General features: G+C 40.3%; 2 protein-coding genes across 4 annotated transcripts in view; one reads left to right on the top strand and one right to left on the bottom strand.

The window, feature by feature from the left end:
- Positions 1–7,708, top strand: part of pter (phosphotriesterase related) — a 40,610-nt gene extending 32,902 nt beyond the window's left edge. For 2 of the 3 annotated variants that reach the window (XM_052016759.1, XM_052016758.1), the window contains exons 4-5: positions 3,287–3,427; positions 6,027–7,708. In XM_052016759.1, the coding sequence (XP_051872719.1) occupies positions 3,287–3,427; positions 6,027–6,237 (352 nt within the window). In that variant the 3' untranslated portion in view covers positions 6,238–7,708. The remainder of the gene's footprint in view (positions 1–3,286; positions 3,428–6,026) is intronic. The other variant, XM_052016760.1, reaches the window with a different exon arrangement.
- Positions 7,709–8,218: 510 nt separating this feature from the next.
- Positions 8,219–10,055, bottom strand: c1ql3a (complement component 1, q subcomponent-like 3a). The gene is made up of 2 exons (XM_052016440.1): positions 9,258–10,055; positions 8,219–8,601 (listed from the first exon to the last, which is right to left on the bottom strand). Exons 1-2 carry the CDS (start codon positions 9,840–9,842, stop codon positions 8,422–8,424), a joined length of 765 nt encoding a protein of 254 aa, XP_051872400.1. The 5' UTR covers positions 9,843–10,055; the 3' UTR covers positions 8,219–8,421.
- Between the last annotated feature and the right edge of the window lie 16,827 nt (positions 10,056–26,882).

Raw genomic sequence — 26,882 nt, 5'->3', positions numbered from 1 at the left:
TTATGTTGGAGAAGACTGATGGCCCTGTCAGCACTGTACTGCAGCAGACCTTGTGCATTGATTGTGCCCTTTTCCCCAGCACAGCAAGGGCAGGGTCATCTATGTGCAGAGAGCCATTTTCTCAGCAATTGAGTAGCAGTACTGAAAAATGTAATGAAAATCAGTGCTTGAGTGGCTTGAATGTTTAGTTTCAGTCTGAATTGGTTAAAAAAATTGGCTGTTTTGATTTGCTTCCTTGTTTAAAATGAAAACATTGCAGCAAATATGTTAGGTTTAAAATGATATAAGAGAACAGATCTAGGGAAAAGAAGACAACTGGCATGTTACTCAAACTTGTTCCCTTACTTCTAAAGTTAATAAAGGTAATATTGACACCTGTGTATCTTCTGATATTTATTTTGTGTCTGTGTGTAAGCTTAAAACTGGTTTCTAGTAAACTTAGGCTACCGGCCTATCAATTTCATGAAGGACTTTTTCAAGCCACTTAATTTATGAAAATTGCAAATGCTGGAAATTTGAAGTAAAAGGGAAAATGCTGCAAATACTCAACAGGTCAGGCAGCATCTGAGAAACAGAGTTAAGCTTCAGCTTTTCCCTAGATGCTGCCTGGCCTGCTGAGTGTTTCCAGCGTTTCCTGTTTGTAAGGTTGGTAATTTAAGTGGCTTGAAATGATTTCAGTTGTCCAACAAATTTGACATCATCCGCGAATTCCATGATGAGAAATTCAGACTTTGCATTGACCTCCTCGAACCAAGCTGAAGAAATCCTTCCCACCGCAACCAGTGGTAACTCCTGGGATGAATAGTCGTGGGCCAGAATTCTTCTGACTTCTGAATAAAGTTCAACTTTGCATTGGAGAATGGGGGCATGTCCGACTCGGATTCAAATTCCTTTTGGAAAGGCGCTCACGTGGTCTGGGAACAGTGTGGGTGAAGGTGAAGAGGCGGGGGAAGGAAGGTTCTGAGGGAAGGAGGTGGAAAATCTTTGACAGCCGTCTAAACGTCGCCTCTTAATAGGTCAGAACTGTCAAAGACAATGTTTCAAAAAAAGCATTCAGGATCTTTAAAAAACTTCCTAAAATATCCAAGTAACAAACATGTGAGCCCCTCGTGTTGGTATTGGTATTGGTTTATTATTGTCACTTGTACCGGGGTACAGTAAAAAACTTGAGTTGCATACCAATCGTGCAGGTCAATTCATTACACAGTGCAGTGACATTGAGTTAGTACAGAGTACATTGAGGTATCTCCCTCCGTTGAAATGAATGAGGAAGCTCGCAGGAGGTTGTATCAGCCTACCCTGGGTACTGGGGGTAGCTCTGGAACTTCACGCACCCACTCTTAACTCCGTGAGGAGTAGAACGTGCGAGACCAAGTGAAAGTGCGGCTATGAACAGCTGATTGCAACTGCTGGAACTGTTGAAACAGTTGGATAGCTTACACAGGGAAGTGTCAGCTTTTTCGCTAATGTTTTCCTGCAAAATTAATCCTGCGCATTACTTGTTAGTCATCTGCCAGTTCTTACTCATTCCCCACATTTACCCTGAGTTAAGTATGAGCTGGGCAAAATGTGAATCGCAATAAGAACTGCGGATGAAATTTGAGGCAAGTTCATGCAAAATGCTACATATGAGAAGCATCGGGCTCGTACCGTGCTGGAATGGCAGTAGATGGTGCGTCCACATCATATCAGTGCAGAAAAGCAATCAGAGTAGAAAACAAGTCAGAAGTTATGATTTCACGGCAGAATATCTTATTAGATATCTTTTATCTTATATGTTGGTTGTACCGTACCTTTTATTCAGTTCTGACCGCTGAGATAGTCATCATTGAAGCTGCAGTCCAAGGAAGACTCGTGAGATTCCTGGTGTCATGGACCTGACATGGGAGGTAAAAGCTGGAGAGTCACCTGCTTTTTAACCTGAAAAGAAGGAAATAATTTCATAATGGTACACAAGATGGTAAATGTAACGGAAAAGGCTAATCTGGAAGCATTAAAGTAAATTTGGAAATAGAACAAAGGGATTTTGGTTCAAACAAGTAAATTATCGCTCAGTGAGTGATGTTTTAAGGTAGACAGCGATCGAGGCTTAGAATGGAAGACCAGAAAACCATGAGGACATTTGGGACACAATGTATGATGCAGAGAGTTGCTTCGACATTGGTTCATCATTGACCTGCGCAACCCTAATTATCATCCGATCTACCCGCAGCTGGAGGGATAATCGTTGTGGACTACACTTTCTCAGTTTTCCAAACAGCCTGTTGATATTACCTTCCTGGTCAAAAACAGGCTTTTGGACAGGAAACAGACAGTTATGACAGCGCCAAATTTATTGTAAAGTGCCGAATCGTAGAGCAAGTTGCAGTTCGTCTGACCTGTTCTCACATTAAGTTTGCACATGGCCATTGGGTCTTGTATTTCTGAGTTGTATGGTTATTGCACTTTATTTAGCTTACTCCAAAGAAAACGCAGCCGCACTAAATTGAGTGTTACTGAAATCAATAGCACATTTTCATTTTTAAAAGCCTTACTTAGGATTGTGGGGAAAAATCAAAATTGCTGGCTCGCTCGATGATTCTTTTTAGGTGCTTCTTATTCTTCTGCCCAGAAGCTCTGGGAACAGGAACTTTGCCGGTTCATATCGTTTGCCATCACATCAGCCGCTGAAAATTTTCAGCTGCTGAAAATTAGTTTAATCTGTTTATGTTAAACCTACCTCGCCATAATCCACCGATTTATTATTTTTTTTAGCAATCGTCATATGAGAATTCTGACATAGGGCTTTCATTCACGCTTTTAAACCCAATGTAAATACTTTTTTTCATTGTGTTCCACGTTAAACGTTCAAGAAATTGTAATATTTTTGCTACAAAATATTGCAAGAGTATTCAGGCGGCCCAATCTATGTAACCAGTGACCTTTCCAAGTATATTTAGGTTAAAAAGGGAGAAAATGGTTTTGATTTGTGGGCTTCGTCCGGGACAACAACGTTGACTTGATGACTCCGCTGAGTGAAACTTGCTCCAGTGTTTGAATAGGGTGAGGCAGAATCCATTGTTGAGAGGAGAGGTTAGATGCTGCTTGGATTATACCGCTTGACCTTTTGGCCTGGTGTTAGTTTAATCCTCTTGGAGCCCTGTGTCTTTTGAAACGTGAATAACGCGCTTGAGTACAATTGACGTGAAAATGTGAACATTGAGTATATAGGTCACCGATACCCGACTGGTGTACCATTGTATGGACTAGATGCGCCGTTTTATTTGTGATGTCTTTACTTTAATAGGACCATACTTGACCCGGATAAACTGCTAGAGTTTGCCAGACTGGGAAGTTACCTGGAATATGATCTATTCGGCACTGAATTCTTGAACTATGCGTTTAATCCCACAGTGGATATGCCCTGTGACAATGAAAGGATCCATCGGTAGGTTGATACCAGAACGGTGCCACGTGGGCACAGCTCGGATTGCCTTTGATTTTTCTGTGACAAATCAGGTTTACTTCAGTGAGTGCTAACATATAAACTTCTGGAACGCGTCTGATTCGCTATTTTTAATGTGTCAAAGATGCAGGTTCGACTTCTATCAGGCTTTCAAAGGAGCCAATGTTTCAGTTCAGGTGTTCTCTCTTTCAAATAATTTCATATGTTCCCACGTTGTAAAATGCCATTTCAGATCACACTTTATGAGGTGACATAAATTACAATAATTGTATTTTCTGGGCACCGATCTTCATCTGTCTGTTGATTCTGCGCTGGGCATTGTTAACTATGAAAAGCAGGGCACTAACTACCTTCGAGCTCCTATTAGGAGTCACTGAAATCAGGTAACTTTGCGTACACCGGCTGTTTTCGGTAAAGTGTGGTAGGTTAGTTGTTCTCGCTGTTTTGTTTGGCCTACTGCATTCAGTTCAATACTCGCCAGACATGAGCATGTAAGATAAAAGAGGGTGTCAGGTTTCAAGACAAATTCACTTTTCATTTACTGTTAAATTGCAATCTGAAGGCTCTAACATCTGAACTAAAAAGAGGATTGTGTGCTTGTGCACCCTTCCGTTGGAAAGGTAACGCCTTCTTCATAGAACATATGTGATACTGTGATCTGAATTAAGATATCCTTTATTCTGCATTATCATCATTGACACTTGCTATTATTGTTTGTTATTTTTGGCACATTGCTACATGATTGAAAGTATTCCGTAAAAGTATATTTATTTCGCTTATTAAACATGCTTGAGAAGTATTTTTGCATCTAATACATGATTAAATTAATAACGTCGTTCTTTTAGCACATTTTATATTCCGTTCTCTTATTGCGGTGCTGGTGGTTATGTTAATTCGACATAACAACGAATATTTTCTGATCTGATGAAAGGCCTAGCATTACCTTGTTTCTGATTTCGCTGCAAAGGACTAAACGAGGTAAAGTAACTTCGGAGGTCTAAAAAACTTGAGGTAATAGCTTAGTGTAATACCGAGTGTGCCACTCTTCCTGCCTCTGCTCATCTGCTACCAACACCCTCACCCACACTTCAGCGACATCCTCACTTGAATGTTCCCATAGGCACTTTTTTCACTCACTAGCTCGTCTATTATTTATTAGCCTTTCCTGATCGCCTGAGCTGATTGGTTTGACCATTTAAAAAGACACTTAACTACATTGTTATCTCTCCGAAGTCTTGCATGGTCCAGACTAGGCAAAATTTTCTTTCTTGGAGGATATTATTGAACCAGGTGGATTTCGTGACGATCTAGAGTTTTTATGGTCACCATTGCCGACATTAATTATTTTATTCCAGATTTGGGTAATATCTGGATCTTAAGTCTCCCAGATGCTGTGATGGGATGTAAACTCATGCCTCCAGATCAATAGTCCAAATGAATAGTCCAGCAATTATTGCACTCCAGTTAATAGTCAACAACGATATGTATTTACATAACATATTTGGAATCTCAACATAATTCACAGAACGATTGTCAAGCACAATTTGACACCGGGGTATTTGAGGTGCAAGTGGCCAAAAACTTGATTAATGAGGTATATTTTAAGGGATGTCTTAACAATGGAGTTAGACTTCTGTCTGAGGTTCCAAGTTTCATCTGAACAGGTGTCAAAAATTAGAAGACCTAGGGTTAGGGTAAGGGGGAAAGGCTTAGAAGGGAACCGAGGAAGAATTTTTTTGTATCATAACATATTAAAGCAGGTGGCCAAAAACTTGATTAATGAAGTAGATTTTAAGGAATATCTTAACTATGGGGTTAGACTTCTGACTGAGCTTTCATCTTAAGAGGTGTCAAAATTAGTGGGGTTTGGATAAGGGGAGAAATGGTTTAAAGGAGATTAAAGAAAAAATGTTTATCACCCAGAGGCTGGTTTCAAACACACAGGATCAAGTGCTGGTAAATGGTATTAGTGTAGCTGGGTAACTGATGGTTGGCATGGATGTGATGGGTGGAAGAGCCTGTTTCTGTGCTGTATGGTGAGTTCGTCCAAGGCTTTGTTGTCCATATAGTAACTGGCACTAATTGTAGTTCACCCATCGTCTTGCCAATCTGCACGTATTCCCAACTGAACGCATCAATTTAAAATACCCTGTTTTCAAAATCATCTATAGCCTCGCTCCTCCCTAATCTTTGGAATCTCTCCAGCCTATAATTTTCCTGTACTCCTCCAGTTCTAGCCTATTTCACATTCCTAATTTTAATTCCTCTGTCTCGAGTATCAAAGCCCTTAATTCCAAAGACCCAATTGTCTCTATTTTAAAACCTTTCTTAAAGTCTACTTTCATCGTCTATCAGCTAGCTGCCCTTATATCCCCCTAAATGGTTCAGCGTCAAATTTTGTTTGAGAATGATCGTGTGAACTAAGTAAGAAGGCTATATGAAAAGAGAGGTTGCTAATTCAAGACGTTCCGGCAATGTGTACATTTTGCTCGTAGTAAAGATTTCTGAAAATGGTAAAAAGTGAATGTATTTCGGATCCGGTCAAATGTTGAACTGACCACTAACACATTTGTCTTTTCAGAATCCGTTTTCTGGTTGAAGAGGGTTATGAAGATAAACTGCTGATATCCCACGACATTCACACCAAGAACCGATTGGTTAAGTATGGAGGACACGGCTATTCCCACATTCTAACCAACATAGTTCCAAAAATGAATCAGAGAGGTCTGACGCAATGTGTTGTAGACAAGATTTTGGTGGAAAATCCAAAACGTTGGCTAACGTTTAAGTAATTAAATAGACATTATCTGATTGGCCCAAAATGATCTACAATTGATCTTAAGAACTAAGTGTCCCAGTGAACTGATTTATAGTTGATTTAAGTGCAAAGCTTTCTCTATAAGGTTATAATTTCTAATACACTAAAAAGATTATGTATTCTTAATCTGTGCTGGATGAGAAAAATGGACTGGTAAATACTTGAAGGGTGCTTGTTTTGTTGTGATGTCTTACTGTTTACTTGTACGGCAATAAAGAAACATTTAGCAAACCTAATGAGGCAGATCGTATAATTTGGCGCTGCATTCACTGTAATAGGATGGGATTTATAGCAATTAAACCCCACTTGGGGCTATTCTCACTCGGACAATCATTTCTCAATTTGTTGCTTGCCCTCAATGACACGTAACCGCAGTGCAGTAGTTAAGACAAACGCCAGTCATGTGTAAATTGGAGTAAATATATTGGAATGTTTCTGAACTGTAACCCACTTCCCTACATTAATAGTGGTGGCTACACTAAAACATATTTATTCATTGCAAAGCACGTCTGGTGGACCCATTTCTTTCCATTGTATATTCTTTGCACTTGTTTCCAATCGGCGACTTTCATAGATGGATATTAACACCATATTGGTAAGGTAGATACTAACTGAATACCAAGGAAGAACTTGCGATGAATAATTTGTCAAATGAGGAATGAAAGTTTAAATTGGAGCCTACCTGTTGTCATAAGACTATTTTACAACTTGCTCGAAAAATATTTACTTGAAGAAAATGTTTTTTTTACAAAGTTTTAACCCCAAATTTAAGGCGTTATTTCCATGTACAGAGCATAATTTGAATGACATTTACGCATTGAAATAACCGCATTTTTACATTAAATTTAACACAGAATAGACGAGACATTTGAAGGTATTGCATCTTCTTTTAATGAACAGCAATATTTTATAACAGTAATCTGGGCCCAAAGCAATAACGAAGGAATTGGAATAAGCTGCATAAAAATTAACGTGTAAATGGGAAAAAGAAAGGTCTGCCTTATACCAGACTTCAAAATGAGTCCAATTACTAGGCTAAACCAAAACAATTAAAATTGTGGAAGAAATTAAATGTAAAACGCCTTACATTTACTTAATTTAATATTGAGGCCGTATGTTGGAAGCATGTTTTAACTCTAACTTCACACGATTGCTTCTCGTATGTAATCCCATCGCAATCGATCGTCGGTTATAGGTGCAATGGAATTATTCATCAAGGAAGTAGAACGGATCCTACTGTAACGTAAGAGTGTCACTTACAAGCTTGGATGGTCAAATCCGTGCAGTTTAGTCAAGCGGTCTAATAATGTATGAAAATTTAACTAATAATCAAAATGTAGTAAAACCTATCGTTATAAAATAACTGTTGTCCAAATGATTATTATGTGAGGCGTGAAAATATTGAATACCTTAACCTTATATGATTAAAAGATTTATTTTAAAAATCTATTGCATTTTATTGCATATACATATATATCGAATTTGAAATTCATGCCACAGCGATCAGAAAGCTGCACATTATCTATTGCACGCACATTATTCTTTATATTAAAGTGTAATTGTTAAATGAAAGATTGACTCCAATAGAAGGCAAACACTGACCTTATTAAAGACAGCAGCATACTCATTTAACAATGCAATTATAATCGTTGTCAGAAAATCGTTGCTCACCACAGCGAGTAATGTGGAATTCCAAGCAGAGAAATGGTTAGTCGCGACAACCAGAAAGATGCTGAATGGATAAAGCTGTAAGTTCAATACATCAAAGCATCAGAGGATTGAGAACACCTGAAATCCTGCTTTCCCCCTACATGACCTTGAGGTTTTATAGAGAAATTGACCCCTCTGCTCAGAAGTGGGCTGACCTCCTCTCACAAATACAATGCTAACATTGAAAAATCGCTTTGGGTGGAAAAGTCAGAAGAACCCAAAACTGAGCTTATTTATATGGAAATGGTCTTTTCGTGGTGTGCAAATATGTTTCAAATAGCTTTTCTTTCAACAAATAAAAATGGCTGGTTGTATCCAGAAGTAACGTGCACATTTGGAGACCGTCCATTTGGTATTTGTAGTGATCTTTCTTGGCCGTGGGAATCCCGCTCTCAGTCATCCCCGCAGGAGGTGATTCGATTTGGTTGTTTATTTGTTCCCTCTTTCCTCAGTCGGCGTAGACTATAAATCCAGAGAAGGTGCTATACTTATTGTTGTTGCCGCCGTGGGCCTTGCCACCATCCAGTTTAATATAAACTTCATCCCCTGCATCCAAGTGCAGCACCACGCTGTTACTCGCATAGTCGTAGTTCTGGTCGGCGTCCTGGGCAATAGCGCTGGCTCGAACCTACAGAAGGTCGAGGAAAGTTATGGAAAGTGCGAGACAAATTTGAACGCCACATTCAAACAGCAGCAACGCTGTTTGCATCAGTTTTCAACATTGGTATCTTGATCTATTTTGCCACATCTGTCTTGCTTGGCCTATCCCGTTCGTGTTTATATCTATCCATTTACGCCACGGTTATCGTCGCTTTGAGCGATTATTTGGGTCCGAGCTCCCCCATTCTCTCATTTTAATCCTAAACTTCGCCGATTCTTATTTTCCTCCTCAGACCAACACTTCTGGATAAACTGCCTCTCTCTCTCTCTCTCTCTCTCTCTCTCTCTCTTTCTGTCATTAATATTAGCGCTGGATGTTCCAACCATGACAATCGTTTTGCTATTCAAACGAACGCTACACACAACCCAGCATGGGTGCATTCCTTTGTTTTTATGCCCTTTCCTCGAAGCCTGAGACAAAAGATGAAGGGCTTAAATATAACGCAGGAATCATGCAATTTATTAAACAGTCCAGCTAAATACTGAAAAAACTGGAACAAAAAACACTCGCTTGCCTATTGTACCAACGTTTATCCCATTGAGTTAAAAAGCACAAATGCAAACGAAGATCCAATGCTAACTTTTCCCCCTCAGCTGCTGAAATGTATTTGAAGGGTCGCTCACCTGGCCGTTTTTACACAGATCTGCCCACATGCTGGTACCGTCGCCGCCTCTCATCAAGACGTGGTAAGTGAAGAAGTAGATCCCCGGGATGGAGCAGGTGAACTTGCCGGTGGTCGGGTCGTAGTGGTTCCCGAGATTGGTGACCACATCGTCGAACTTGAGCATCTCGTAACCCTCGTGTGGTCGCTTGAGGCCGGCGTAGAAGGCGATCTTCGGCACTGTGCTGTAGGTAGCAGCGCTGATGGCTCCGGCGTTTGGCCCGGGAGGTCCCGGTAAACCGGGGAGTCCCGGTCTGCCCGGCTCGCCCTTTCCTCCCGGTGGCCCGATAGAGCCCGGCGGTCCTGGTTCGCCGGGTGGACCCCTGGGTCCGGCCTTCCCCGATCTCCCCGGTTCCCCTTTGGGTCCTTGGATGAAAGTGGGTAAGGGCATTACACTGTGATCCCTCACCGTCTCCGCTGCCGCCGTGGTGGCTTTCGTGTCGTAAGGGTCGCAGACCATCCTGCAGGTGCCCAGCATCTCGTAGTGGGCGGAGGTACCGGCCGAGTTCACCAGCACCGGGATCAAGATCACCAGCAGAAGGACCATGATGACTCCCACCGCCGCGGCGATCAGTCTCTTCTTACGGACGACCCGCGTGAGAGGGGGACGATCGTCCTGTCTGCCTTTGGAAGAAATCGTGATGGTTGTGTAGGGACCACGACCAGGGAGAAAACAAGGGATACTTGTCGGAGCAGTTTCGGCCGCGGCTGGACGTGACCCTGACTTGGCCAGTTCTCCGTGCAGCCAGCAGTCTGGATGTGTTCAAGCTTGCTCTGGAGCTGTTGAGTGAGGCGGCTGTTGGACGGTGCCTGGAATTTAAGTGCGGGCACGGACGGCAAAGAATCTTCTTCTCACGCCTCCAGCCAGATTCCACCTGTCCCGATCCTGTATTCACGTGTGAGTAGAAGAGCAAATCATCTCAAAGCACACAGAGACACACACACGCACACATGCACACATTTCTCACTCCTAATCGAATTAGTGGCGATCGACTCCTCGTTCAGACGTGCCACTCCAATTGACACATCTCAGCAGCAAAACAAACGCAAGCTGAGCGGAGGGTTTGGACAACCTGTTGGACCTGGCTGATTCCTGTTATTTATTAACGCCCACTAAAAGTTGCTGCTAGCTGGTCCGATATTCAGTGTGTGTGTTTGTGTGTGAGACACACAAACACACACACACACACACACACACACACACACACACACACACACACACACACACACACACACACACACACACACACAGAAATACGCTCCCAAACAGTTACATTGAAAAATTGCCTCTCGATTCACCGACCAGCAATCTGCATGGAAGGCTAACTGCAGGCTCTCGCCGGGGAAGGGGTAATTTGAAAGTCTAATGTCAAAAGAAGCATCGCTGTCATTCGTGGCGGCGCCTGTTAAAAAAAAATTGCCTGTCAAATCAGTGATGAATCTGAGTTAGCGTAGTATAGTGGATGCCACACACAGTGCAGAAATATTTACCACTCTCCAGCAACATGCAAGGTACTTCACCTGCGCTACCTTCACACTTCCATGTGATCGGTTAAGGTCATGTACCTTTGCACTAGAAAACAAAAACAAAGATGAATCGATCGGTCATCCTTAAGAATACATGTCAGATCCCCTGTTTACTAGCGCTGGAGTGAGCTGTAAAGCTGCTCAGACTGGCAGGCTGAATATAAGGATATTAAGGCTCGCCAGACCGAAGCCGAGGGAAACTGATAATTCTGGACAGATTTTTAGAAACGCTCATGTCCTTGTACTTTAGATATATGTAACATATTTAAGCCTAAAAGTGTTGCTTGTGACTACTTGCGGATCATTTCGTGTAAAGCCCCGTCAGAAAATGCCTCGTCTAAATTAAGATGTACAAGACTAACAATTTCGTTGAAATGAGATAGTTGGACGAAGCCGTGTAATGAGCAATAGCGGGTTTTGATAAATCTGCTGAAAACTGAACAAAACTGAGAATCGCAATGAAATTTAAAGATGCTGGAGTATATAATGCAGAGTTGATCAGAAATGGCACATTTAATATTACAGATGTGTTATGTGAAGGGATTACTATTATTTGCAAATCAGCATGTACATTTGTTAAGGTACAAATCTCGGTCTCCCTTTAACTTTCTGATATCAGTATAAGATGGTGTTTTGAATTTCAAGCCTCACCCATGTAACTGTGAACAATGATACAGAACAATTAGCCTTCACACACACCATAGCATATAACAACTTAGTGGTCAACCTGACCAGAGCAACCTTCTCGCAGTTTTGAATCTCTTGACTAGTAGAGAGTACATGCTGGTCTCATTATTTCACCATTGGTATAATATCTGAAGAATGTGTTACTAACGATATTGTGTGTGCTTGCTTAGTCCCACAGTCTTATAGTTGCCATGGACAAAGTACTAATCTGTTATGGTCTTTTCTGATGGACTGATTAATGCAGAACAAACTATGATGTTATCCGCATGCTTAGCAAGAACTTACATTCATAAAAGTTGCAACATTGAAGCAGAGCATTGGGCAGGTTGACCATGAACTGCAGGGAAAGAGTACTAATCACATTTACTAATCCAGTTCCCACTCCTTTTGTCATCTGCATATCCAACGGAATTCTGAATGTTGGTAGTTTTTTTTTCTCAGTTTCTATCTCTGGATGTGAATTTGACAGATTACAATGTTGTGTGTCTAAGATGTTTCTCTCACTATCTATTCTACCTCTTATTATTTTTTAATAATTCTTTTCGTATTATTTTCTCTCACTTCCCCTTCCCCTTCCTGAAGGATAGCATCTTGTTGAAGAATTTCCTGACCTAAATGGCTACCTTTCTTGTAACCACCAACCTAATTTTTATCTTAGTCAATCTACACATGTGCACAGTTGTAGCAGATATACTGGTTAATGACCAGATCTGGGAACCTTGGAAGATCTTTCCACCTTCTCATGTCCAAAGCACTAAGGGAAGTTATAGCTCTACACTCAGTTAGCCACAGCTAGTTCAGCATAAACCTGGAAACCTTCTGCCTCTAGAGCTCAACCATCTGTAAGAAAGCTCCACAAGGCTTTTCACATTCTGTTACAATTGACAAAGTGCTTGGTGGCAATTTTGGATGACAAATCATTTGTTCCTTTCCTCAACATTGCACTTTTTCCCATTGAAAAGCAAAAACCCCAACAAAAATATATATCAATATATTAGTTCACAGGATGTGAACATCACAGGAAACATCGGTGTATATTGTCCTTTCCCAATTCCCCTGAACTGAGGAGATAGTTAAGAGTGGCTCTGGAATCATAAATAGGACAGATTGTCTGAGGATGGCAGATTTCTTTCCCTGAAGATCATAAGGGAACCAATGAGTTTTATGAATAATCCAGTTATTTGATGATCACTGTTATTGAGAGAAGATATTTTGTAAAAAAATTCAGACTTGTTTAATTACTTGAATTTGAATCCCCTGCTGAGGTGGCAAATTCATAAGTTTGAATCTCATGATGAGATTCAAAGTTATGAATTTAGATCAATATTCCAGAACTCCAGTTACTGGTGAAATAACTGAACCATTATGCATCTGTACCTTATGTTATAATTCCTGCTGAGGGCTAATGGTTTGGTCTGAAATATAGGACTTTATGAATTTGTATGGATTTCTGCCAACTGAGTTTACCCAACTCAGTTAGTGGTCAAAATTCAACGAAGAGACTGAGTTGAGCAATGATGAATGTGGAGACACAAGAGACTGTGGATGCTGGATTCTGGATCAAAAGTAAACTGCTGGAAGAACTCAGCAAGTCAAGCAGCATCTGTGGATGCAAAGGAATGTCGACATTTCAGATCAAAACTGATGCAGGGTCTGAACTGAAATGTTGACCATCCCTTTGCCTCCACAAATGCTGCTCAACCCATTGAGTTCTTCCAACAGTTTGTTTTTGTGTGAGGCACCTATATTTATCTAGTCTGGAAACTGAGCTGGGAACCATACAGATTTGCAGACCAGACTTGAAGGCAAAAAGCTGGTGAAATAAGTAACCAGCAACGATATCCAGGTGATCCTCCAAAACTGTGTTTGTTGGCATCTAAACTATTTTGGTCTCAGAACCCCTCTGATTCTCCCATTTATTGAGATTATTTCAGAATATTCCAAATATGGATATCTCTGTTTTGCATAACTCTGCCTGATCACCTGCAATTAATCCTTAATTACTTATTTAAATCCTTTTTATTTTTATATTCTTTCTTAAATTTCCATTATCAACAGACTTTCAAATATTGGAAGTAAAGATTTTCTTGGCTAGATTTACATTTGCATTTGCACCAGTAACACATGATCTCACAATCAAGGTGTAAAGTAAAACATCAGCACACACATAAGGAATTTTGAGTGTAAGTGTCTTACCATTGCTCATTACATATGACATTCCTTGCTCTTCAGTAAAAATACTTTGCCTCATCAGTTAAACAGTCAAATACATGAACTTCCTGCAATTGTTTTGAATATAAAATCAAAATGAAAAAAAAATTACCAGCAACAAAAATGGAGACAGGATTAAAGTGTTTTACTGTGATTTTTTTCCCTTCCAAAAGAAATCTTCACTGAAGTCTACGTGGTATCAATTGTCACATTGGCTCATGAAAGCTTCCACAATTTTGAGTTCTTAAGCTTACCCAAAGTGTATGATTGATAGTTAGATGACTGTGAATTTTAATTTTCAAGTGTAAAGATGGAACATATGGTGTGAGTAGAATGTTTTACAAAGGTCCATATTGTTTACTCAGTTTCGATTTGATTATGCTCAATCTTACATTTTGCCATTTGTTATTATGATTGACTGTTAATTTGGATCTAAATGACTATTGGCAAAATGGGTGCATAAATAGGCATAATCTCGTGTAACTTTCCAAATACCTCAGCAAAGCAAATTTCATCCCATATAATTCTATCTTCTGGGTATTCATGAAGTGACATGAGCAACATATCCTTCCCCAGCAGAGGTATCCAGTCAAGATTAAAAACTATTCATACAAATTAGATACTAGTTCCAAACAAAAAGCTAAATGCTCAACAGCCAACATATTGCTAGGTTTTTATCACAGATTGCTGAAAATATGGTGTGAAAGAGATTTGTGAGGCAATAACCTTCATTACAATGGAGTCATTGGACATAGAACAGACAAACTGAATATGGGTTAAGCATGAACAGGTATTCAAAGACAACAAGAAACAGGTTCAGGCAGTGGCAGAGAACCAATTGACTTCTGGCAATTTCTTGACATTGAGTATCAGGTGTAAACTTGAAAGTTGAGGTTTAAATTGCAGATTGTAACTACTAATATCTTCCATGTCTTTGAGGAGGTTATGTTCTGGTGATCCTAGGCATCTGATAATGTTCTGCAAAAAACTCAAAAGCATTCAGTTTGAGTTTAGGATATACTTAGTAAATTGAATTAAGGAGAAAGGACTTCTCACATTGGGGGAATAGACAGGCAGAGCCAAATAGGTTTCTTTGTGCCATAAATTTCTATAACTTTATGATTCAATGACAATGCTTACTTATTGGATGGATTACATTTGGGATTGGCAAAAGTACTTAATGGGATGCTTTAGAGAATTGCCTCACAGCTCCATTGACCCAGGTTCAGTCTTGACTTCCGGTGCTGTCTGTGTGGAGTTTTCACATTCTCTCTCTGAATACTCCAGTATTCTGATTTCCTCCCACATTCCAAATACAAACTAGTTAGGTTAATTAACTACTGCAAATTATCTCTGGTGTAGTTGAGTGGCACTAGAATCAGGGTGGAGCTGATGGGAATATGATAGAGAATAGGTTACAAGGAAATAAGTGTGGGAATGTTATTGATGGGATTACACTGAGAGTGGGCATAGACTCAATGGGCTGATTGCCCTCCAATGTTGTAAGAAAATTAATACTAGGAACATTGCTGTTTATAACATATCAATGACTTGGCAATTGGGAATCCAATGAGTTATGGGGAAGTTTTCGGATGAGACCTATTTAGGAGGGAAGAGGAAACTCAAAAATGGCAAAGCAATTTGAATAAAATATATGTAAACAAGATAATTAGGGATGAATGTTCATGAAAAAAATGAAAGCGCCAAAGGAAAGAAAATGGAAAATACACATAATTGGCATTTAAATAGCTAATGATGTAGTTGATAATTGCCAATATACCCAACCAGTGCTGAGAAACAATAAACAAAGCCAATATGACATTGAAACATATGGTCTAAAAGAACTCAGAGGAAGCTAAAATCACGCTGTATGGTGCTCTGGTTAGATTATATGATAATTCTGTATGCATGTCTGGTTATTGAGTCATAGAAGCATAAAAGCAATACAAAACTCAACTTGACATTGGATGTGCCACCCATGAAGCCAAAGCACCGACTCTTCAAAGTGATTTTTAACCCAATGTAAGATGTGAACTTTTGTATGTCCTAGAACAGAGAGACACAGTGGAATAGATGTAACTTGTTGTATTAGCATAATCAGAATTTAAGAAGATTAATAATGCTTTCAGTGTTTTTCATCAGCAATGTATTAGATTGAATTTTGGATAGCAATCATTACACTATGAATATGGAATGATGTAATATCAATATATTTTGAAGTAAGGCTCATAACCCATAACTAATCATTTATTAATCTCCTTTCTTCATATCCAGTTTAGACAGGAGCAGTGCACTTCTCTTTTGGAATAGCTAATATTGATACTTTAGGAAAAAGCAAAACCAAGCCCACTCCAACACTGACTCCAGTGGGTTTATATAGCAGTGTTAATTAATGTACTGTAGTTTCATAAAGTAGAATTGCAAAGGATCCTTTTACACTCAAAGTAAGCAATAAAGCATTTCAGTCTCAGATGGATTTTACTCTCCCAAACTATCAGGATCAGTAGCAATAAGCCGGAAATTCCAATGCCAGAGAGACATACCAATTGCCTAAGCAATAGGAGGGTAAATAAATATATATTGCTGATCAGATCACAAAGTAATTGTAGAGGGAAAAGGCTTTTCAACTCATCAAAATATTCATAAGGAAATACCTTAATGTGCATTTACTGCAGCAGTTAATTATTTTGTAGTTAATTCCGGGGTTATACCTCCACTACCCAGCTGTTTCCTATTCCTTGTAATGATGTGTGAAAATGAACATCTTTATGCCAATCCTATATTTTTTACTTTACTAATTTGAAACTTTGTCCCTCTTCCACTCCCACAATTAGGAGTTGATTATTTTTTTGGATTTAGTTTTTCCTTTGGTTCAGGGTTTTTGGTGTTTGGCAAATTTGTACATCTTAAAAAAAACTTCAAACTTTCAGACTTTCTATCAGATGAATAAATCAAAATTGTCGATTGCAGCGATTAGAGGCTGCTTGGGGGTTTATTTTAATTATTCCTTTGACAAAACCTTCATTTTCTTTCATGTAACTGCCATTACCTTCTTTTTGTATCTCATTTCCACAGGCTCTTTTATTCTTTTGACCTGTCCCACCAGGTCACAATCATCATGCCACTAACCAATGCGTCCTTCATACAAATGGTATGCTCAGTAATCTCTGTGAGCATTTTAAAAGCCATATGTAACATTTTTATAGCAAAATGAATAAAAATTGCATGGTTGGCATTCATAGCTTGCACAGATTTTTGTCAGTAAAATAAAAATAATTTTTCACAAAGGTCCTCATTTTTTTTTTTAGTTAGCACCAAAATTGAAGTCTATCTGTAGCTTAGTTGAAAGCAATTTTCTGTATTTACATTGCTGCATCCTGTACTATCTTATGAATCTCTGAGAAATCACTTCTCAGACATTATCTTTCAAGTGTAAAAAGTCCAACACTGGAAAATACTTTATTTTCTGATAAATCATACGTTTGGTGCCTGAAAACATCCATATTGCTTTATTCTACACTGCCTCCAGTAACAATGTGGCTTTTGCATCACAGTCATCAAAAACTGCACAATTGGGTCAAGGTACGGTCCAATTGTATATTTCAGCATGCCTTCATTTGTCTTGAATTCTATGTTTTATGCTGAGGGTCAACTTTACTAAAACTCCTGCATCTTTTTCAATTGAAACTGTCTGTTGATAAAGTCCAGTGAAGAAGTGAGAGTGTGCTGCCCTGCCACAGATATAATCTTTCTTTTCTTTCTGTTGCTTGTCGTATGGCTTAACCGATAGTTGCAGAGCACAATAGAACAATGAGCTAATGAGTGCAAATATATAATTATAGATTAAATATATAAGGTTGGATCCACTTGTAAATATTTTTCACATTCAGATCTTTTATAAAGGCAATTTATGCAGTGTAGATCGCACTCGCAATCATTTCTGGGTGAAATCATGGTCATCAGAAAAATTGGCTCAGGCACCTACTTGTGAAATTTAGATCAGTGTAGATAATGTTTGCTTGCATCATTTCACTGTGAATGATTCTACAAGATATGCACCATAAGTGTCCTCCCTATTGACATAAATTGGATTCTGTGTGCACCCATGTTGTGTAGGGTTTGGCAGTGAAATGTGACTAAAATGGTCTCCACTGTGACATCAATGTCTTTCATAGAGCATCTGCCTGCCCTAGTTTTCAATGCTCAGGATGAAGGAAACAGTATCAGCGGTGGTGCCTTTACTCTTCACAGCTATTTTGCACAAATCATATCCTAGCTACATGCTGCGATCTCTACCCCTCCTTGATCATCGTGAACCTCAGAGTGGCATGTTTCATTTGCAGTACAGGACTTGATTAGGAAAGACAATGACATGAGGTTGCCCAGATACACAGAACATTGCAGTTTGCCCTTTCCCCTTCAATTATCTTCCCATCTATAGCAGCTTTTCATGCCACTATACTGTGGCTGCGATGGGGAGAGTATTTTAAGGTCCCCAGCTACTCTCAGTTGGATCCACGTTGTTTGCATGCCCAACACCAAACTCTGTGCTGAGCTCTTTCATGGGAGCAGATTACCAGGCAGACAGAGAAAAATGATTCAAGGATGTGCACAAAGCTTCTTTGAAGATGTGTAACATTCCCGTTTACCTCTGGGAACCTCTGGCCCATGACTGCTCAAAGTGGAGAAGAAGTATTTGGGATGACATAAAGAACCTTCAGATCAAGCAGTAGGAGCACACAGAAACTCTGAGTAAGCAGTGAAAGGAGTAGACTACTTCACAAACTACCCACTTACTCATCCCATCAGCCACTCCTGCTTCATCTGTGGAAGAGTCTGCAGTTCCTACATTGGCATCATTAGCTACCTCAGAGCACACAAAACTGGAGAGGGAGCAAGTAATTCTCAATCCCGAGGGACTGCTTCAGGAGAAGAAGACTTTAATGTCTGACCTTCTTCTCAATAATCAGCAGAGAAGTGGCTATCCCTGCAGCTCCTGAGGGGAACTCTAAAGGCCAATTTTAATGCATGATTCTGTGTGCAAGCTGCCAGAGGTTCAACTTTCAATGGATTTTTGTGGGGTATCCAACAGGGCATTAGCACTGTATGTAGAATATATTGTTATATTTATTTTGTCCTGTAACTTATGTATAATTTATGTTAATTTAAGTTTATGTTAACTTATGTTTGTCATGTTTGTAATGCAAACTGCTGCTGCAAATAGTTAATTTTTCATGGTATTTATACCCTGTTTATGTATGTCTATGACAATAAAGTTGAACTTGAACTTGAGAACATCTAATGAGAGTAAAATCCATTCACCAGACAATACAATGGACTTCTAATAAGTGGCAAGGGGAAATTGTGTGCAGTTTATAAGATGAACGCTATAATTTTGCAGCTGTTAAGTGATCAGCATTCAGTACTATTCACTGTGAATCTGCCAGCAACCTTAGGATTTCTGAGCATGTAAAGCATAACCTGGAAATCCTGAGGTCGCTGCAGCTGATTTAGCACAACTTCATAGGCTGCACTGTTTTGTTGTCTTCTCCACCATCATGAAGGGAAATCAATGAATTGTTGAACATTTCAGTTATTTATGAACTATTCTGACTGCAAACTACCTGGAAAACACTAAGCTCTATTGCATGAGATGTATGCCAATTTCAATATAAACTGAGTGATAATTGTGCATTGCAAACTCTATTGCCTTAAAACTGATTTATTTTATGTACTGTATGTGGATTGTCATTTTCTCAGATGAACATTTTAAAATATAGTAGTTGTTATTTTAAATAATAAAAACAATTGCTCATCTATTTATTTATCCATTCATTTGGACATCACTGGAAAGGCCAGCATTTATTGGCCAATATTAATTGCCCTTAATGAGCCCTTTTCTTGAACTCTTACAGTCCTTCTGGTGAAGGTACTCCCACAGTACTGTAGAGTAGGATATTCTGTGACTTAGACCCGGTGACGATGAAGGAACAGCAACATATTTCCAGGCAAGAATTCTGTGTGACTTGGATGCAAACCTGCTCGCAATGGTGTTACCATATGCCTGCTGCACTTGAGCTTCTTAGTGGTGGAGGTCATGGGTTTGGGAAATGCTGTTGGAGTAGACCAGCCAAGTAACTGCAGTGCATTTTGTAAATGGCATACATTACTGTCACTCTGTGTCAAAGAGGGAGGGAATGAATGTTTAAGATGCTGGATGGAGTATAGGTTAGTTTGTTCTGGATGGTGTTGAACTTCTTGAGAGTTGTTGACGCTGCACTCATGAAGGCAAGTGGAGAGTATTCCATTATGCTCCAAACATATGCCTTGTACTTGGTAGAATGTCTTTCACCACAGGATACCCAACCTGTAATATGCTCTTAGAGTCATAGTATTTACTTGGCTTGTACAGTTGAGTTTCTCATCAGGATATTAATGATATGGGACTCAGCAATGGTAATGCCATTGACTCTCAAGGGTAGGTGGCTGGGCACTGTTTTGTTGGAGATGTTCAGTGCCTGGCAAATTCATGGCTTAAATGCTATTTGTCACTTGTGTCTGAACGTTGTCTAAGTCTTGTTGCATGCATGGATGGACTGGGGAGTTTTCTGAGGAGTTGTGAGTGGAATTGAACATTGTGTAATCATCAATGAATATCTCCACTTCTTACATTATGGTGGAAGGAAGGTCATTGATGAAGTGGCTGGGCCTAGGAGACTGCTTTGAGGAAATCCTGCAGTGATATCCTAGGGCTAGGATCATGGACTTTCCTTTGTATGAGGTATGATTACAGTCATTGGAATACTTTTCTCTTTATGTTCATGGACTTCAATTTTACCAAAGTTCATTGATGCCTCACATGGTCAAATGCTGTCTTGATGTCAAGGGCTGTCACTCTTACCTTACCTCTGGAGTTCAGCAATTGAGGTCAGTAGTGGATTGGTCCTGGTAAAATCCAAATTAGTGAGAAAGTTATTGGTGAGTAAGTACCACTTGTTAATGACCACTTTAGCTGAAAGCAGATTGACTGAGAGGTAATTAGCCAGATTAGCTATGTCTTGCTTTGTGTGATCAGGATATACCTGGACAATTTTCTACATTGGAGATACAAGAGCCTGAAGATGTTGGAATCTGGAGCAAAAAAACAAATTGCTGGAGGAACTAAGCAGGTCAGGAAACATCTGTGGAGGGAAATGGACAGTCAATGTTTTAGGTTGAGACCCTTCATCTGGATGGTGGACCCTTCATGGTGTGGTTGTGCTGGAGAGAATGAAAAGGTGATTCACCAGCATGTTGCCTGGATTGGAGGACTTTGGTTATGGGGAGAGACTGGATAGGCTGGGCTTGTTTTCCTTGAAGCAAAGGAGACTGGGGGCTGACCTGACAGAAGTGTATAAGATTACGAGCACATAGGTAGGATAGATGTTCAAAATCTTCTTCCCATGGTAGGGGTATCAAAAACAAGAGGGAGTAGGTTTAAGGTGAAAGGAATGAGTTTTAAAAGGGATCTTAGGGGCAAATTTTTTACACAGAAAATGGTTGATATCTGGAAGCATTTCCAGGGGAAGGGGTGGAGATACAATTACATATAAGGGTACGGTCTGAATGCAGGCAAATGGGATTTGTGTGGATGGGCAGGGTCAGTATGATGGGCCAAAGGACCCATTTCCGTGCTATTCAATTCTATGACTCAATGAATCTCCTCTGCAGTTTCTCCAGTGCAATCACATCCTTCCTACAGTGTGGTGAGCAGAAGTGCACATAACATTCTTACTGTGGCCAAACCAATATCTTATGAAGTTGTACCAACTCCTCTCTGCTCTTGCACTCTGTGCCCCAGCTAATGAAGGCAAGGATCCTTCACGCCTGCTTCACCATCCTCAACCTGTGCCTTCACCTTCAGGTATCTTTGGACATGTACACCAAGGTCTCAAGACTCCATAGGACCCTGCCATTCATTGTATATGTCCTACGCTTATTAAATCCCTCCAGAAGGGGAGATGCTAGTATTGTAACTGTACTGGAAGCTTGGCTAGAGAATCAACTATTCTGGAGTGCTGATCTTGCTGTCTCCATTGCTCCCAGTTGTTTCTTGATAACACATGGAGTGAATTGAATTAGCTGAAGACTGGCTTCAAAGATAATAGGGATCTCAAAAGGAATCTCTGAGGAGAATTTGTTCCTGCAAATTTTATTTACAATATTTCAATTTTTACTTTAATCTTGTGTATGTACCAGTCTCTGTGTGTGTAAAAAAAAACAGCCAAAAAGCTGCCTTCTCCTTTCTAGTTTCTGCATGAGAAATCTTTAATGTGATTGTCTGCACATTTATCTTGATGAGTTCATTGCTGGATGTCAGTGATTCTGTGGAACAAACGGCTGTTGGCAAAAGTGTCAGAAAAGGGGAAGTTCATGTCATAGAAATCACTGTGTTTTTGAGGTCAGTGGTGAAGACAATAATTTCCCCACTGACCATGATACCCAGGCCATAATCCCAAGAAAATCTAGACCAGAGCATTCTAAATAGGCTCTCTCTGTAAACTTAAGATCATTCCAAATCCCTTCTGCTCATGTCCAAACTTGAAAAAATTTCTCATTTGTCTATCATTGTCCTTATGCTTGGCTCCCTATTGCAACCCTTAGATTTTAAAATTCTCACCCTTTGTTTCCAAATCCATGTCCTTTAACCCTCCCTGTCTCTGTAATCTCCACCATGCCATCAACCATCCAAGATTTTCTTTCTTCAGATGCTTGATCATTCCTGAATTTTACCAGTCCTGACTTTTATAGTTAGCCCAGTCTTCATGTATAAAGGTTCTAGGCTCTAATACTTCTTCCCTATCTCTCTGTCTCTCTACATCTCTTTCATAGAACATAGACCATAGAATAGTACAACACAGGAACAGGATGACCATGATGCCAATCAAAACTAATCCCATGTGCCTACACATGGTCTATATCTCTCCATTCACTGCCTGTTCATATACTTGTCTAACTACCTCGTAAGTGTTTCTATTGTATCTGTTTCCACTACTTGACCGAGTTCCAGGCACCCACCACTCACTGTGTAAAAATCTTGCCTTGTAAATATCCTTTCAACTTTCCTCCTCTCACCTTAATGCTATGTCCTCTAGTTTTTGACATTTTCACAGTGGGAAAAAGACTCTATCTACCCTATCCATACTTCTCATCATTTTATATACTTCTATCAAGTTATCCCCTCAGCCTCTGACACTCCAGAAAAAAAACAATCCAAGTTTGTCCAGCCTCTCCTCATAGCTAATACGCCGTATTCCAGGCAACATCCCGGTTAACCTCTTTTGACCCCTCTCCAAAGGCTCCGCATCCTTCCTGTAACGTGGTGAACGGAACTGGACACACTACTACAAATAAGGCCCAACCAAAGTTTTATACTGCTGCAACATGACTTCCCAACCTTTATATTCATCACCTGGACTGATGAAGGCAAGTATGCTGTACACCTTCTTTACCACCCTATCTACTTGTGTTGCCACTTTCAGGGATTTATGGATGTTTCCCAAGATCCCTCTGTACATCAATGCTCCTAAGAGTCCTGCCATTTAGAGTCATAGATTCATAGAGTCATACAGGATGGAAATTGGCCATTTGGCCCAACTGCTCCATCCCAACCAAGATTCCCATCTAAGCTAGTCCCATTTGCCCACATTTGGCCCATATCCCATTAAACCTTTCCTATCAATGTACCTGTCCAAGTGCCTTTTAAATGTTGTTGATGTACCTATCTCAGCCACTTTGTCTGGCAGCTCATTCCATATACTGACCACCCACTGGGTGAAAAGGTTGCCCCTCGTGTTTCTATTAGATCTCTCCCCTCTCAGCCTCAGCCTATGTCCTCTAGTTCTTGATTCCCTAACCCGGGGAAAAAGACTGTGTATTGACCCTATCTATGACCTCATGATTTAATACACCTCTATAATATCACCCCTCATTTTCCTATACTTCAGTGAATAAATGCTCAACCTCTCTCCATAACTCATCCCTCGAGTCCCAGCAGCATCCTTGTAAATCTCCTCTGCACTCTTTCCAGCTTAATGACATCTTTCCTCTAGCAGGCTGACCAAACTGATGACAATATTCCAAATGTGGCCCCGCTAACATCTTGCACAACTGCAACATAACATCCCAACCTCTATACTCATTGCCCTGACTTATGAAGGCCAGTGTGCCAAAAGCCTTCTTCACCACCCTGTCTACCTATGACACCACTTTCAGGGAACCATATACCTGTACTCCTAAGTCCCGAGAAGAAGCTGTACTATACTCACCCTCACATTTGACCTTCTAAAGTGCAACAGCTCACACTTACCTGGATAAACCTCCATCTGCCATTTCTCTGCCCACATTTCAAACTTGTCTATATCCTGCCGAATCCTTTGACAACCTTCCTCAATATTCACAGCTCTGCCAATTTTTCTGTTGTCTGCAATACTTACTAATCAACCCACCTGCATTTTCGTCCAAGTCTCCTATGGCCAAGCCAATTTTGAATCCAATCTACCAAGTCTCCATGGATCCTATGTGCCTTACTTTTCTGGATCAGCCTACCACAAGGGACTTTGTCCAAAGCTTTACTCAAGTCAATGTAGACAACATCCACTGTCTGAGCCTCATCAATCATCTTTGTCACCTCCTCAAGAAACTCAATCAAGTTTGTAAACATGACTCCCCCACACAAAGCCAAGCTGACTATCCCGAACAAATCTATCCTTTTCAAAATGCAAGTAGATCCTATCCTTAAGAACCTTCTCCAATAATTTCCCTACCACTGATGTAAGGCTCACCAGCCTATAATTCCTGGTTTGTCACTACTGTCCTTCTTAAACAGAGGAACAACACTGGCTTTTTTCCAATCCTCTGGGACCTTGGCTGCTGCTAAAGAGGATACAAAGATCTTTGTTGAGGCCTTAGCAGTCTCACCTCTTGCTCGCTCAATACCTGAGATAGATCTCAGAGATAGATCTCTCAGGACCTGGGGACTTATCCACCTTAATGCTCTTCAAAAGATCCAACACCTTCTCCTCCTTGATATCAAGATACCCTCGAATATCAGCACACCCCTCCCGGATCTTGCTCTCCTCTATATCCTTCTCCTTGATGAATACTGATGGGAAGTACTTGCCCATTTCCTCTGGCTCCAGGCATCAATTACCTCCTTTGTCTTTGAATAGTCCTACCCTCTCCCTCGTGACCCTCTTGTTTATTAATTTATGTTTAAAATGTCTTGGGATTCTCTTTGATCCTACTCGCCAAGGACATGTTGTGGCCCATTTCAGCCCTTCTGATTCCCTATTTAAGTTCTCTCCTGTATATTCCTTAAGGGCCCAGTCTGAATCAGCTTCCTAAAACTTACATATGCTTCCTAAGGGCAGGCACGGTAGTGTAGAGGTTAGCGTAACACTATTACGGCGCCAGCAACCCTGGTTCAATTCCGACCACTGTCTGTAAGGAGTTTGTATGTTCTCCCCATGTCTGTGTGGGTTTCCTCTGGGTGCTCCGGTTTCCTCCCACATTCTAAAGATGTACGGGTTAGGAAGTTGTGGGCATGCTATGTTGACACCGGAAGTGAGGTGACACTTGCGGGCTGCCCCCAGAACACGCTACACAAAAAGATGCATTTCACTGTGTGTTTTGATGTGCATGTGATTAATAAAGATATGTTATGTTGTGTTTTCCTTTTTGACTAAATTTGCAACACCTCTCATCATCCAAGGTTCTAGAAGCTTGCCGTCCTTTTCTCTGTTCCTTATTGGAACATGTTATTCCTGAATTCTAACTATTCCTGAATTCTAAATGACTCCCACATGTCAGATGTGGACCTACCCAATAATAGTTGCTTCCAATCCACTCTCCCCAGCTCCTGCCTAATACTGTCATAATTAGCCTTTCCCCAATTGCAGCACTTTACCCCAAGGTCCAGCTTTATCCTTATCCACGACTATCAAAAAACCTACGGAGTTATGATCGCTATTCATCTGAATTTCCCATCACCTGGCCAGGCTCATTTCCCAAAACCAGGTCTAGTATGGTTCCTTCCCTGGTTTGATTATCTACATACTGTGTCAAGAAACTCTCCTGGATACATCTCACAAATTCTGTCCCAGATAAGCTTGTTCAGGAGTTAGTCTTCCTACTCTTAAGTTGCTTTTTACAACCCATCTCTTTTCCATTGCTTTTGGCCATCTCCCAAAGTTCTGTCCTTAGGTGGTTTGCTCTCAAATTTTATTTTGTGATGCCCCTGTTAAGTACCTTGGTATGTTTTGCTTTGTTATGGGTGCTATATTGATATAGTGGGAAGCCAGAATCTACAGAATTCTTGAGACTGCTTTGAATTCCCAGAATTGTCACTGAAGTGGCCCCCTCTTTTGCTGATAACTTCTGATTTCAACAGCAACATCCATGGAACAATGTAAATTTTTGATCAAAATGATGAACTAATGAAGGAAAGAATCCGTTAAATGCTAAACCAACACTGATATCCATTAATAAGTTGATGAAGTATCACTGTGGTCAAGATTGAAGGATGAAAGAAATTTTATGAAAAATGCTGATCTAAAAGAGAGCAATGATAAAAGTGGCAGAGGGTCAAACCAAAAGTAAAGAAAATAGTCATAGAGTTATAAATCATACAACATGAAAACAGGCCCTTTGGCCAACTCATCCATGCTGACCAAGGTGTCTTCCTGAGCTAGTCCCAGTTGCCTGCATTTGGCTCGTATCCCCCTAAACCTATCCATGTAATTGTTCAAATATTTTTTAAATATTGTAATTGTACCACCCCTACTTCTAGCAGATCATTGCATATACCCACCACCCTCTGTGTGAAAAATTTACCCCTCAGGCCCTCTTTAAATCTCTCCCTTCTCATCTTAATCCTGTGTTCTCTAGTTTTAGATTCCCCTACCCTTGGAAAAAGACTGCAACCATCTATCTTATTTATGTCCCTCATGATTTTATAAACCTCTATAAGACCATCCCTCGGCCTCCTTTGCTCCAGGGAAGACAGTCCCAGCCTACCCAGTCTTGCGCTATAACTCAAGCCCTCCAGTCCAGGCAATACCCTTGTTAATCTCTTCTGCACCTTCTCTAGCTTAATCACATCCTTCCTATTGTACCAGGCAGG

This window comes from Pristis pectinata, chromosome 5 (genome assembly GCF_009764475.1).
Source record: "Pristis pectinata isolate sPriPec2 chromosome 5, sPriPec2.1.pri, whole genome shotgun sequence".
Taxonomy (NCBI): domain Eukaryota; kingdom Metazoa; phylum Chordata; class Chondrichthyes; order Rhinopristiformes; family Pristidae; genus Pristis; species Pristis pectinata.
This window is presented reverse-complemented; position numbering and strand designations above follow the sequence as displayed.